Raw genomic sequence first — 14,923 nt, 5'->3', positions numbered from 1 at the left:
TTAAAGGCAATAATTAAATGAATCCCTCCAATTCCATCCAGATTCTTCTAACTTTATGACAATTTTCCTATTCTAAAAAAATTAAAGGCAATAATTCATAGGTGTATGGGGTGGCAGTAGTGCAGAGATTATATTGCAGTTAACATAGAAGGAATTAGGTGTGTATTGTCTAATGAATCGGTGGAGCAGTAGTGGTAGCAGTGGCGTGGTGAGAGTGAAAGCGAAAGCGCCTGAGAAACAAAATCCCAGCGTATTCATCTTCCTTCTCATTCTCTTCCAGCGACCTTCCCGTCGTCTCTCTGGTGAAGAAATACGTGACCACCACTCCCGCAAGGCTCACCCCACCAAGCAACATCAGTGACGCCTTCATCCCAATTCCCTCCTCCTTCCGGTCATGCGACGCCCAGAGGAATCCCACGGCTCCGATGATGGCCCCGATTTTGCCGGCGGCGCCGGAGATTCCATGGCAGGTGGAGCGGAACCTGGCGGGAAAGAGCTCGGCGGGGAGAATGAAAGTGGTGGTGTTGGGGCCGAAGTTCGAGAAGAAGAAGGTGAGGCAGTAGAATAGCATGAAGCCGTATTTGTGTTTATCGGAATCCCAGAATGAGTTGTAGGGGATGGCGATGACGAGATAGCCAATGGCCATGAAGAGAAATCCGATGATTTGGATAGTGACTCGGCCGAGACGGTCAATGAAAAAGACGGAGATCCAGTAGCCAGGAATGGTGGAACAGATGGCGACGATGGCTTGTAGCTTGGCTTCGTTGAAGGCTTGACGGTAGACGTTGATGGAGTTTTGATTGGAAGGAAGGAATTGGGTGTAGATTTTGGACTGGAAGAGGTTGCTGCTGTAGAAGACGATGTCGATGAGGAACCAGGAGGCGGCACAGGAAAGGAGGTCACGGCCATGGCGGCGAAGAAATTGGTTGGAAAAGAAGGGGAAATTTGGGAGGGATGGGGACATCGACATTAGGCTGTCTTCCGTGATATCTACCAACGAAACGTCCAACACTTTCTCCATGTCCTTTGCCGCTTGTGCCACATTCCGCTCTACCAGAGCCGTGTATCTGTCATCAAATCACCACATCTTACGTCAAACACAAATTTGCTCCTCTAATTTTATAATAACTTAAAATTAATCTCTCTTTATGTTTTTAAACACTAAATTAACTGTCTCACGTTCCTTGTTTTAATTGTTGTGGCCTAACATCTTCTGAATCACACCTTAATTCTCCTCCTAATTTTTCAATGTCGGCTAAGCTTGTTACTATAGCCAATAGTCTAAACAAAACAATTGAAATTTGATTAAGTTACTAGTTAGGATCCAAACCCAAACTTCCAGCGGTCCTATCTAATCTATGAGGACCAAAACGTGAGATTTATTCGTTATAATACATTCTTAAACTTTCAATTTGTATTCCATAGATCTCTTATGGCTTATGTGGTTTTTGAAATTTAAGCTAATAACTACAATTTTCACCTATAATTCATTTATTTTATTATCTACCTTCTATCAATGTTTTCAAAAATTAAACTAAAATTCGAACACTACAAAATATAATAATAATAAGAAGAAGGATTTTCAAAAATAAAAAATAAGAGAAACTATTTACACAAAATAGTAAAATTTTAATCTTATTTGATAGAGGAAGTTTATCGATGTCTACCATTGATAAAAAGTGATAGAAGTTTTTATCAGTTTTTTTTTTTTTTTTTTTAATTTCTATAAAATGTTTGACATTTTTTATAATCGTGAAAATTTTTCTAAAATAAAATTTAAGTGTTTTTTATTTTCCAAAGAAGTGAAAACTATAATATGAAATTAAGAGCAAATGAGGAAAAATTTTAAAAAAACTAAAAAATTAGCCTTAAATTTCAATTTTGTATCAATAGGTTTGTGACCTATTCAACTTTTTTTTATTAAAATTCAAAGACCATTGGATACCAAATTAAAGTTTATATATTGTACTTTAAGCACGAAATGAAAATTTATTCTGTTCAATCAAATCGTTTTTCCTTAAAAAAATGAATTATTACATAAATTGAAAGTTACAACTTCCATGACTAAAGTCGTAATTTAAGTTTGAAAATTATAATTTTTCAAAGAAAAATTGAAACAATTGGACATGCATTTAGTTGAATATATATTTCCGTGCAAGTGATTCCAGAGAAGATCGTAGGACGAAAATGATGTTTAGAATACTAAATTCTGATTGATTATAACAAAACGTACGCGTGAGAATTTGTTTCAAGAGGAGTAAAGTCAACCGTTCAATTTGGTTGGGTCCGATAATTCCAAAACAAAGCTCCAAAGAAGCAAAAAAAGAAGAAAAAAGGAAAAAGAATTAACCTGGCAGTTTCCGGCATCATCATTCGCCAGTAATAAGTCATCGCCGCCGGAACAGCGCCCAGCATGAGAATCAACCTCCAAGCAATATCCGCCCCCATCGGCGTACGATTACTGGTTGGGTAATTGGAGGCCCGATCAAATATGGAGCACACGGTCATGGTCACTGTTGCGCTGGCCAAGATCCCAAATCCCTGCATCGAGAACACTGCCGCGATGAACGCTCCACGTGTCTTCTTGTTAGCGAACTCCGACATTATGGTCGCCGACAATGGGTAATCTCCCCCAATTCCCAGCCCCAGAAGGAACCTGAAAAACCCTAGGCTCACAAGGACACAGCTCCTTGTAGTGCAGATTGAGAATCCACACCCGATCGAGCTCACCACCATCAGCGCCAATGCCAATCCGTACACGCGCCGCCGTCCCACTCTGTCTCCGAGTATCCCGAACCCCAGTTGACCAATCGCCGTTCCCAGAAGGGCCACCGCGAGCATAGCGGATTTGACGGTGGCCGGAGTCTCGTAGTGTTGGTCCTGGTAGTAGACACGTCCGAGGATGGTCATAATGGGAGTGATGCTGAAGAGATCGTAAGCGTCGGTGAAAAGGCCCATCCCGGCGATGACGATGGCCTTGAAATGGTACAATTGGGTTTTGGCAGTGTCGAGGGCGGAAAGCACTTTGAGCCCCATGGCGGAAACGGAGGAAGCAGTTTTTTTAGGCCGAAATTGGGTTTTAATGACGGCAATTAAAGAAGATGATTTGATGATAAGAATGTAGGGAAGGTTCTTTTGATTTGATAGCGGCGTGGGCTATTGTATTGACGAAGACGGAGTTTTTTAGTCTATCCACTCCAGATACCTTGAATATGCGAATCGGGGAGCATTTTTCCTCTGCCCCGAACCCTCACACTCTTATTTCAATTATAACACTATTAAATTGGTATCTTAATTGACTTTTCAAACTGTTGTTCTGGGTTTGGTTTTGGTTGCTCACGAGTGTTTCTCTAGCGTTACCTTAGCTTACTCATTTCATCTTTTATGTTCTTCCATTTTCATTTCAATGTTGTTGGCCTTTTTAGGTGTTGTGCTATATATGAATGAAATTTGAAAAATGGGGAAAGGGATTGGAAATCCGATGAAGACTACGCGAAGTTCGAGAAGAATAATGAAGATTCTAGTGTCTGAAAATTCGAGATTCATAAAGTGAAGAATAAGAGGGCTCTGATCGCTCTGTTCCTTCCAATCTCTGTCGGTTCCATGTCTATGTCCTCTGCCTTTGTGAATGCGATCTAAGACAACACACTATTTCTTTTTGGTTAAGCAAATACAAGTAAGAAAGTCCGTTAGGTGTTGGACCTGTCAATTTTGAGTAGAGGTTAAAAATACCAAACTTGCAATCAAGGGTGTTGTGTCTTTATCTTTATAAAGATAAAGACGGGATTTTTTATGGGAATGGATGGGTAGGAATAGGATGTGATCAAAATTTGATGATGCAGCATTTTGGTAAAAGAAAAGAAATAAAGCGAAGTTGGACTGGTCAAAGCCAATGATTTTGAAAATTGGCCATTCCCACTTCCACATTGCTTTGAGAAGAGGGGATTCTTGAATCTGAGCAGTTTTTTTCCTCGTAATTTGGTATCTCTGTCTCTCTCCCATCTGTCTGTATTTCTTTGGGAAAAGCAGATTAGCTTGAATCGAGGTTCGTTGTTGTGGAAGACTGATCATTACCCCACTTTTCTTCTTCTTCTTCTTCTAAAGCCTCTGTGTCTGTATATAAACCCATCTCCTTTCCTTTAGTTTTCCTCCAACTTCAACTTCAACTTCAATTTCAACCACTACCCACCATTTCTTTTGCTTTTTCATTACTTGTGAGGCTTCCAGTTTCATGGAGGTACTAGTTATTAACTTAGCTGCAATCTTTGTACATTACATTCATTATGTATATATTAGCAGGAGGAGACTGACTATTTTGCTTTCTTCTTCAGACAGTTGAATTGAAAGTAGAGATGGTAGGAATCCACGAGAAAAGGCTCAGAAAATGTCTATCGAAGTTGAGAGGTAAAGGAAAAATTAATTCCCAAGTGGAAGAATTATAGTGTATATATATATATATATGGAATTTTAGTTTGAATGTGAATGTGAATGAAAATGCAGGGGTGGAGAAGGTGGAGGTGGATGCGAACAGCCAGAAGGTAGCGGTGAGCAGCTACATTCACCGGAACAAGATACTGAAAGCCATTAGGAGAAGCGGTCTCAAAGCCGATTTTTGGTCGGCTCAGAACGAACTCCTGAACGCCTACGCCGCCACTTATGGCGCCTTCAGATTCTCTCCTTACAATTCCTTCTTCTAGAGCTTTCCCTTCTTCCTTCACTACCATTTCAATTTTTTCCTTATTATTTTTTCTTTGGGGGCTTCTTTTTCCCAATCACGATGGATTTGGTGTACCACCGGACCATCCGATACAATGTGGTTTACAGTTTTGCATTTTTAGATGTACAATACAAATTACAAAATTATCTTCTTCTTCTTCTTCTTTTTGTATGTATTTCATTATTATTGCACATAAAAAAATTAAAATATTTAAAAAATAAGTAAGAATAATCTGAGATGGAAAAAAAAAAAAAAAAAAAAGAAGAAGAAGTATTGTCTATCAGGATCATACATGATGTTTGATAACTTTTTCTTTTACACGCAAACCTATACAACTTGTACAAACTTTCATGTAGGTTCCCTGACTAAACAAAACTGATGTGTCCAACTCATTTTATCTATTTTATATATAAACTATGATTAATCTTTCTCATTTTGTCTTAAAATATTATAGACTTCTATTAATCAATTTAATATTTTTTAATTTCAAATAGACTCCAAATAGACTTGTACTTTTACTCTTAAAATATTATTGAATTGTGATGCAATGTGGTACAAGTTGATGCGAGAGAACGAGAATCATATTGAAATTAAAGATGAGAAGGGAGTAGAGGAATGGAGGATTGAGATAGACAAAAATTTGAGGAAGGAGATGAAAATGAAGAAGGAGAAAGCAAAACATGTAGAATGAAAGAGATGGTAACGTTAATTCTAGTTTAGGACTTCGAAAGTGTGGATGAGAAGTTAAAATATATATTAATAACAATAATACATTTTTCGACTAAAATCAACTTGGTTCACTGGTATTAGCATATGAGCTAAAGATTAAATCTCCCACTTTTAATTATTACAAAAAAATAAAGAAAGAAAAGAAAAGAAAAGAAAAACAATCCCACATTCTCAATAACAACCCAACATTTGAGGTAATTTTTAACTTAATTATCTTAAATTATTTGGGAGCTATTTTGAGTTTTGAGGTTAAAGTTGAATTGTTGGGGTTAAGATAATTCAATTCAATTCAAATTCATTTGGTGGGAATTTATTTTAATTTAGAGGAGATTTGAAAATTTGGACATATTTATGAAAAATTGGATAAATTAATTTGGAGGTTTGGAATTCTTTGAAGGAATTAAATTTTGTTTTCATTGATGGATAGAGAGGAGAAGCAAAAAAAAAATATATTTTTTGTTCCTCGTGGAGCGTGCGAAAGAGAGAAAAAAATCTCCATCAGCAGCACCCCTCACGCGACCGTCCACGGTCACGCTGCCACCGTCTCTCCTCCTCACTGTCGAACGTTGCTGGCCGTCTTCATCGTCGTCCACCGCTGTTCGTGCCACCACTTTTGATCCACCACATTCAATTCAATCAACTACAAGAAAATTGACTATTTTCGAAGGTTACAACTTTCGAAAAAACCTTTAATAAACTTACACTTTTTTCAAAGACTATCTCAACCTTTGAAAAATGTCGAAATAGATCTCGTTGGAAAAAAAGAACTTTTTCAAAGATTTATTTAACATTCGAAAATGATTATTTTTCAAAGGTGATATGTCTTCGATAATTATTTATTCTCAAATGATTTTTTTTTTAAGGTTTTCATTATTTTTAAACACTTATAATGCTATTTTCAAAGATTTTAAAATCTTTATAAGAATTTATTTATCAACAATTGTATATCTTCGAAAATTCTTTCACAGAGCTTTTTACATTTATTGACAAGTCTCGAAATGTTGTTTTTTTACTAATCCATCTACATGTAATACCTTGAATCACAAAATATAAAAATAGAATAGAAAAAATAGGTAACAACATGAATGAAAGTAAACTTATATGTCATAAAAATATATATAAAAAAAAAAACAATCAAAATTTAATAACATCAAATTACAATCGATCAACTAGAAACAAATTCTTTTAAGTATATCTGCCATCATTACAATTAATATCTGTAAAAGCAAGCGCCTTTGCTTGAAGCTACTTTTTACCCATTTTTCTAAAACCTCTCCTAAACCTACAAATACAAAATATATCTTTCTGACTAGAAAATAAGCATATAAATTAAGTACATGAACAATGACCAAAAAGATGTCTTTAGATGATAAACCCTTGGACAAACAAAAATAAGCACAACTTTATATTACTCTTAAAAAAAATATACATTTTCAGGAAATTGTCTCTAAACATTTCATATATGCATTTTCATAATTGCAAACAACCCATAAAAAGATGTGTTTTTTCCCTCCTCCTAAGGGATGTGGTAAAGGAACATATTTCTCTTTTCTCAATCCCAAAATGAGTTTACTCCGTTTATAATTGACCAAAAACTAAACACCAAAACAAGAACAAGGAAAAATAATATAAATCTTAACAAATATTGTTGTGAGTTGAGGTGAAAGACATGCAGGGCAGAATAGAGAGAGAGAGAAAAACAAAGAGGGAGTTGAATGTCAAACAAAATCTAACTTCACTCTTTCAGATAAGATATTATGTCTTCTCCTCAACTTTTCCAAAATTTAAGAAACCTTAAAGCTATACAATATTAATCTAAAATATAAGAGAACTCAAAAGCATTTAGTTGTTTGGACCTAAACAACATACTAAGTTAGACTTTGATGTATATACGAAAGAAACTTCCTTTGATAAAACTATCTTCCGACCTATAAGGCGCTATACCTAATGACTAGTTCATACCTAATAATATATGTTTGTTGTAGGATTGTATCAATTGCAGCGGAAACACAAGAATCATCTAAACATTCAAATTCACTAATTTTGGCATAATATAAAGCATGCTTCTGCAGAATGGATTTCAAGAGATACCTCTTGTAGAATTTCTTCAAAGCTTCTTCTCCATATCTTGTTGTAGACCACCTCAAGATCTTCCCCACTATTCTCTTGATGTTCTAGATTGAGTTGTGGGACTCAAAAGCTCACTGCAGCAACCTTTGTTGAAGAACCATTCTTCAAACCGAATTTTCTCTCAAAATTCTGTAGATTGCATGCCCGATTTTCACTCCAATCTTCTCATTATATTGCAGATCAACATGCAAAGAGAAGAGCTTCATGAGTTGCAGCTCATGCTTGGACAAGACAAAGTAAATGGTTGCTATATGTGTGAGCTAGTTAAGTGATGGATAATGGAAAAAACCGTTTTTCCATTTGAGTGTTTTAGTTTTCTTTTCCTTTTTCAATTTTATCCAAAAATCAAATTTTGATTTAAAAAAATCTATTTGATTTTAAAATGAAAAATTAATTAATTTCATAAATTAATTAATTAATAAATAAAACTTAATTAATTTAATATCAAATATTAAATTAATTTTAACACATATCAATCTTTATTTATTTAAATCATATTTAAATATATATAAATTCTCCTATTCCGTTTAATTCTAAAATTAAACATAATTATATCTCTTATAATTATTAATTCCCTTAATTCTAATTTGAACGTTTCAAATTAACTTATCACGCTATTTTAGAGCTAGTAGGAGGACCTCGCGGACCTACAGATCATTGGCTCCAACGATCCGAGATTAATTGGCTAAACTCATTAGACCAAATTAATCCCCATTAGTTAACTAATGGGTCATTCCACTAAAGCCCATAGTTCCACTCCCTTCACTGTAAATATATTATGTCCACATGATTTAACCATAATCAGCAAGTCGACCCTTCACAGGTTGTTCGTAATAACGGCTGGGTCAAATATCTATTTTACCCCCGAGATTACGTCTTATTCCTCAAGTTCCTACTGATCTTCTAATGAACAACTGGTTTGTGATCCAATCACCAAACCAAACTCTCTTAACCTAGTGAGAGAGTGGGGCCCCTTGTTCAAGACCTGGATTCAATACTTGAGAGAACAACCTTTCTTCTATCCCTAAATCAGGTAGGCGTGAACTCCGTCTTGCACCCTACGTCCCCAGCTATCTATCCGGTCTTACCCTTGAAATGGGAGTCTTATTGAGCCGATGCTGTTGAGCCAACCCTCAACTATGCAAATCCAAGGACAATCCCGAATAAATAGGAGTTCATAGTTAGCTCAGGATTAAGATCGAGTTACTTAGGTCATCTAGGTGAAATAGTCAGTCTTAAACAGTAAACAACATTATAAAGTAAGAGTGACTTATTTTTTGGTCCGGATCTTATGCAAACTCATTGCATAGGACGCCCCCACTCCTCATGTCATAACATGTACGAATTAGGATCACATCGTATGTAGCACTTTACAACTCTTTGTAACAACTACAGAGTAGACCGCATCCAATGGTGTTACCAGAATAAGGTACCCAACCTCATTCATGTACCATAGATCATTTTGACTATTTACTCGAACCTGATCCACTCTTATGTCTCCATATAAAGTTCAAGTACTCATACAATAGTCATGGGTCTTAGTTTATTGGATTTAGACTTTCATACAATTTATGAGATCAATAACAAGTATATTGATTATAGAAATTTTTTATCATTTTACAAACTACGATTTTTACGACATAAAACCCAACAATACTCCCACTTAGATTAAAACTTCAGTGGATCAATATATATAAATATATACAATGTTGAGTTTACATGGAGAGAATAAAATTTACAAATACAATAAATTAGGGCATCACAATACCCATCAATTCTTCTACTTGCCCTAGTGATATAAAACTCGTAGACCTAGTCCTACTAGGTGACCCTCGAACACTTTAGCCGAGAAGGCCTTCGTAAATGGATCAACTAAGTTGTCTTGGAAAGAAATCTAAGTGACAATGACGTCTCCTCTGTGTACAATCTCCCTGATGAGATGGTAATTTCGTTTGATATGCTTTCCCCTTTTATGGCTTCGTGGTTCCTTTGAATTTGCAACTACTCCACTGTTGTCACAATAGAGAGTAACAGGAAGGTGCATGTTAGGAACTACTTCCAGATCTGTCAGGAACTTTCTGAGCCATACTGCTTCTTTTGCTGCTTCGCTTGCAGCTACATACTCAGCTTCCATTGTGGAGTCCGCAATACAACTCTGCTTGATGCTTCTCCACACAACTGCTCCTCCGTTCAGAGTGAATACTTACCCCGAAGTTGATTTCCTCGAATCAATATCGATCTGAAAGTCAGAATCAGTGTATCTAGTAAGGATAAGATCCTTAGGACCATACACGAGCATATAATCTCTCGTTCTCCGAAGATACTTGAGAATTTTTTTAATAGCAGTCTAATGGTCATGACCAGGATTAGACTGAAATCTGCTGACAATTCCTACGACATAGCATATGTTGGGACGAGTACACAACATTGCATACATTAAACTCCCAACTGCAGATGCATATGGAATTCGATTAATCTCCTCAACCTCTTGAGGTGTCTTAGGACTCTGCTCCTTAGACAAGTAAATTCCATGCCTGAAAGGTAAAGATCCTTTCTTGGAATTTTGCATTTTATACCCAGACAACATCTTGTCTATATAAGATGCTTGAGATAATGCCAATGTTCTGTTTTTGCGATTCCGAACTATTTGGATTCCAAGAACATACTGTGCTTCTCCCAAAATTTTCATTTGGAATTGTGAAGCCAACCATCTCTTAATGTCAGCTAGATATTGTACCTCATTCCCAATGAGTAGAATATCATCAACATACAACACCAGAAAAGCGACCGTTTTGTTAAAGATCTTCTTGTATACACAGGATTCGTCAATATTTTGTTCAAAGACATAAGATTTGATCGCAGCGTCAAATCTCATATTCCAGGATCTAGAAGCTTGTTTTAATCCATAAATGGATCGATTAAGCTTGCAAACTCTTTGCTCTTGACCCTGCTGTATAAATCCTTCTGGTTGAGACATATAGATACTCTCTTCAAGATAGCCATTCAGAAAAGTTGTCTTGACACCCATTTTCCATATCTCATAATAAAAAATGTGGCTATGGACAAGAGTATTCTAATAGACTTTATCATGGCAACTGGAGAGAAGGTTTCTTCAAAATCTAACCCCTTTCTTTGGGTAAACCCTTTTGCTACAAGTCTAGCTTTGTAGATCTGTACCTTACCAGCTTGGTCTCATTTTCTCTTGTAGATCCATTTGCAGCCGATGGGTTTTACCCCTTCTGGTTGATCTACAAGATCCCAGACAGAATTGAAATACATAGATTCCATTTCAAGGTCCATGGCTTTAATCCATTGGTCTTTGTCCACATCGTTCATTGCTTGATTAAAAGACAATGGATCCTTTAAACCATCATCTGGTATGATGACTTGAGTTTCAGTTAAACCCATGTACTGGTAAGGCTGTTGTACAACCTTCTCACTATGACGAGGCATTCTCAACTCTTGAGAACGATGTGAAGTATCAGTTTCATCAACAACTCTTGTTGACGAACCTGCTCTATCAACAACTCTTGTTGAAGGACCTGCTCAATCAACAACTCTTATTGATATATTTGTCGTTTCTCTAGACATTTCTTCTATTACTAGCTTACTGCGAGGTTGATGGTTCTTTATATAATATTCCTCTAGGAAGGTTGCATTAGTCGATACAAATACTTTATCTTCCTGAGAATCATAAAAGAGACCACCTTTAGTTTCTTTTGGGTAGCCTACAAATAGGCATACTTTTGAACGATGTTCCAACCTTTTAGGATTTTGCACCAACACATGTTCTGGATAATCCCAAATTCTGAAGTGATATAAATTTCCTTTACATCCTCTCCAGAGCTCGTAAGGTGTTTCAGAAACACTTTTCAAGGGAACCATGTTCAAAATATACACTGCAGTCCCAACTTCGTGTCCCCAAAAAGAATTTGGTAATTGAGCGTAACTCATCATGGAACGAACCATGTCCAACAAGGTTCTGTTTCTCCTCTCTGCCACACCGTTCTTCTGAGGTGTCCCAGGGGCTGTGAGTTGAGACTGAATTCCATGTTTTATCAAATAGTTCTGGAATTTTGTGTCCATATACTCACCACCTCGATCCGATCGAAGTGTTTTAATCTTTTTACCTAATTGGTTTTGAACCTCAGCCTTATACTCTTTGAACTTTTCAAAAGTTTCAGACTTTTGGCGCATTAGGTAAACATGCCCATACCTGGAATAATTATCTATAAAATTGATGAAATATTCAAACCATCCTCTTGCTCTAACATTTAGAGGCCCACAAAGGTCTGAGTGAATCAGCTTTAGGGGTTCTTTGGCTCTAAGACCTTTTCCAGAAAAAGATCTTTTTGTCATTTACTCAAGACAAGACTCACATGGTGGTAATGAACTGTCTTCCAACTTGTTTAAAAGACCGTTTTTAACCAATTTCTCAATCCTGTTGAGATTTATGTGACCCAGTCTCAAATGCCAAAGATAGGCATTTGGAGAAATCTTCCTCTTCTTATGAGTCCCAACAGTTTTAAACATCTCTATGTTCAAAACAGCTTTGACCTCAGTTGGTTTTAACATGTACAAGTTATTTTCTAATTTTTCATAGCAAATCTGTTTATTTCAGATTTTGATGAACACTTCACCATTTTCGAAATAAACTTTATAATTTTGTTCTAGAAAATAGGAGACAGAAATTAGATTCCTTTTCATAGAAAGAATATAATATAATTTTTTTCAAATAAATGTACTTATCTCCTATAAATAACTTCATATCTCCCACTGCTTTGGCTGAAACAATCTCCCCGTTCCCTACTTTAAAGATTGTTTCACCTTCTGTCAACTGTCTCCAGGAACTTGTTTCCTGTGAGATAGTACATACATGATTAGCGGCACCTGAATCAATTATCCAGATTTTATCGTTTTCCACTAAACATGCTTCAATAACAAGTAAATCATATTTATCTTGTTGTTCGAATTCAGAATCCTCATCTACATAATTCATAATTTTAGATGAGTTGAGAGATAGAGGGCAATTCTCTGTTAAAACTCTTTTGGTATAATCAACCGCTAGCAATTTGTTTGTTGATTTGATTTTACTGTTACGTACATCGAAAGCGAGTATTATAGAATTCGACATGCTGATAAAATTCAAACAAATTCTAATTAGAAAATTGTAACTAAATTCAAAAACAAATTTTAGCAAAAGCAATAATGTACCCATAACCATTATTTATTTGCAGCGATATTTTAGTGAGTCAGAATATGTGGTACCGAGGGGCAGTCAGATACTCCTTCACTAAAACAAACAATTTTGACCAAACACTATTCCCAGAATAACTCTTATTCTTACTGTCTCCGGAATAATTCTTATTCCTATAATCGTTTAGTTATCGTTTTCGGTCAAAATCTTTACTAACAACTTAGTAATTCTTGTAAGTGTGACCCGCCATTTTCAGATCCTATAGGACGGTATGAATTTTCCTCCAAAATAGAAGACAACATCCAAAACGGAAATATAAGACCCTATTCATTTTACTGAAGCCTGTGTTGTTCCGAATCCTATGTTACAACCCTCCGAGGGGATATCCGTCGCTAAACAACTAGCAAAGGGCCGCCTAAAGCAAACCAGCAGGCGCAACATAGGAATCTTACGGTTCGGACTAATGGAAGAGACCGTAGGATATATTGACACATATCCTTCACCCACTTACTATGAACTACTTCCCCCATTTACCTTGATATTGACTCATACAAAACACTTTCCGAATGAAGGCCACTTCCAGGGTGACACGAAGCGTCATATGAATCTCACGGTGTAAACTATGTGGAGACGTGGCAGTTGAAATCTATATATCGTATAATAGACTTATATTTGAACAACTTCCTCTTATTCACCAAAATCTAGATTTAAGCTAAAAATACTTTCTGAATGGAGGTCACTTCCAAGGTGACACGAAGTACCGCTTAAATCTGGATTGTGAACTCTTCGAGACGTGAGAGCTAAAAATAACATATCATATATGTTATTAATCTCCCACTGAAGTTTTCTAATAACTCTATCATATAGAAGTTATTAAACTGCCACTGAAGTGTTCTATTTTGGGTAGATTTATACTTAGGTTCTTTTCGGCTAATAAAACAACCCTAAGTCTATGTGGTTTATCCAAGTATAACACTTATAATTGGATTTTAACCTACAATGTCTAGGTGATAAACTATTTTATTACCTTATATCACTCACGTATGCTCATAAAACCGATTACCAATACTCAATAATTCGGCCATAAACCCCAAGTAGGAGGTGTTCCATAAACTGTCAACTTAAGTACTCCAGCCTTAGACAGGATTATATACTGGTTGAGTTTGTAACCTAGGTTTTATATGTTTTAACAATTAAAACAGGTAGTCAACCTACGTGAGCATGCAGTTGTTGTTTATGGATTTTAAATGTCTAACCCAATTTAATAATAAATTATAAAACTTTAGACATGCTATACATCCACAACATACATGAGGCATTCAACATTTAATATAACATTTATATTAAATACAATAAACCCTAACATGCATACTATATATTATAACAATTATAACATACTTTCAATGCATGTTACATGCTTCCTATGATAAGATTTTAAATCTAAATGACATACTATATGCATATACAAGACTTATTTAATTATAACATACATCAAATGCATAAATAATTAAACTCAGACTGATATGGTTTTAGTTTTGGCAAAAACAAGCAAACAAAACCTAATTATTACAAAACAGCTTCAAGACCGCTCCTAGACCGCTCGAACCGCTCCAAAACGAACTTAAGTAGCTTGAATCGGACTCGAATCGTCTAAACCGGACCAGCCATGTCTGAACCGAACCAGCCAAGAACCATTCGAAGCTGAACCGAACCAGACCATAAGAGAACCAGTCGAACCGGCAACCCTTACACATGTTCAACATCTCGCTAAGTCTCATCATTTAGCAATGACGATCATCGTCTAGTATTTTGCCAAATCGTTTAGTAAATGCTTGATCGTTTAGTGCGCGAAAAGGTAAATGATCGTCTAATGGCATCGCATTACATTCATTGCATCGCCCAGCTGCCGCATGAAGGTATGCGATCGTGTAGTGCTATCGCATAGCAACTCAGCGCATCGCTTAGCTGCTATATAGAGGTAAACGATCACGTAGTGCTATCGCATAGCCATTTAACGCATCGTTTAGCTCCCGATTAAAGATAAATGATCGTAGTAAGTGATCGCTCAGGGTTATCATATAGCTCTTCATAACTATCGCTTAGTTCTATCGTATAGAACCAAACGATCGCTTAACACCATCGTCTAACGC

The 14,923-nt window shown here is 36.2% G+C and overlaps 2 protein-coding genes across 2 annotated transcripts; one reads left to right on the top strand and one right to left on the bottom strand.

Moving 5' to 3' along the window:
- Positions 1-3,036, bottom strand: LOC120085064 (putative inorganic phosphate transporter 1-9). Its single transcript, XM_039040909.2, has 2 exons — positions 2,351-3,036; positions 1-1,067 (listed from the first exon to the last, which is right to left on the bottom strand). The coding sequence occupies exons 1-2, from the start codon at positions 3,034-3,036 to the stop codon at positions 170-172; spliced, it is 1,584 nt and encodes a 527-aa protein (XP_038896837.1). The 3' UTR covers positions 1-169.
- A 1,061-nt stretch (positions 3,037-4,097) lies between these two features.
- LOC120085065 (heavy metal-associated isoprenylated plant protein 44-like) lies at positions 4,098-4,876 on the top strand. The gene is made up of 3 exons (XM_039040910.2): positions 4,098-4,237; positions 4,332-4,404; positions 4,501-4,876. Exons 1-3 carry the CDS (start codon positions 4,232-4,234, stop codon positions 4,695-4,697), a joined length of 276 nt encoding a protein of 91 aa, XP_038896838.1. The 5' UTR covers positions 4,098-4,231; the 3' UTR covers positions 4,698-4,876.
- The last annotated feature ends 10,047 nt before the right edge of the window (positions 4,877-14,923 follow it).

The sequence above is a fragment of the Benincasa hispida genome, chromosome 9 (genome assembly GCF_027475165.1).
Source record: "Benincasa hispida cultivar pf3 chromosome 9, pf3_genome.v1.1, whole genome shotgun sequence".
Classification (NCBI taxonomy): Eukaryota; Viridiplantae; Streptophyta; class Magnoliopsida; order Cucurbitales; family Cucurbitaceae; genus Benincasa; species Benincasa hispida.
This window is presented reverse-complemented; position numbering and strand designations above follow the sequence as displayed.

Excerpts from the sequence above, each read along its gene's own strand:
- LOC120085064 (XM_039040909.2), bottom strand. The coding sequence starts at position 3,036 with ATGGGGCTCAAAGTGCTTTCCGCCCTCGACACTGCCAAAACCCAATTG. Across the intron at positions 1,068-2,350 it reads ATGATGCCGGAAACTGCCAG|ATACACGGCTCTGGTAGAGC; the intron begins GTTAATTCTTTT and ends ATTTGATGACAG.
- LOC120085065 (XM_039040910.2), top strand. Across the intron at positions 4,405-4,500 it reads ATGTCTATCGAAGTTGAGAG|GGGTGGAGAAGGTGGAGGTG; the intron begins GTAAAGGAAAAA and ends ATGAAAATGCAG.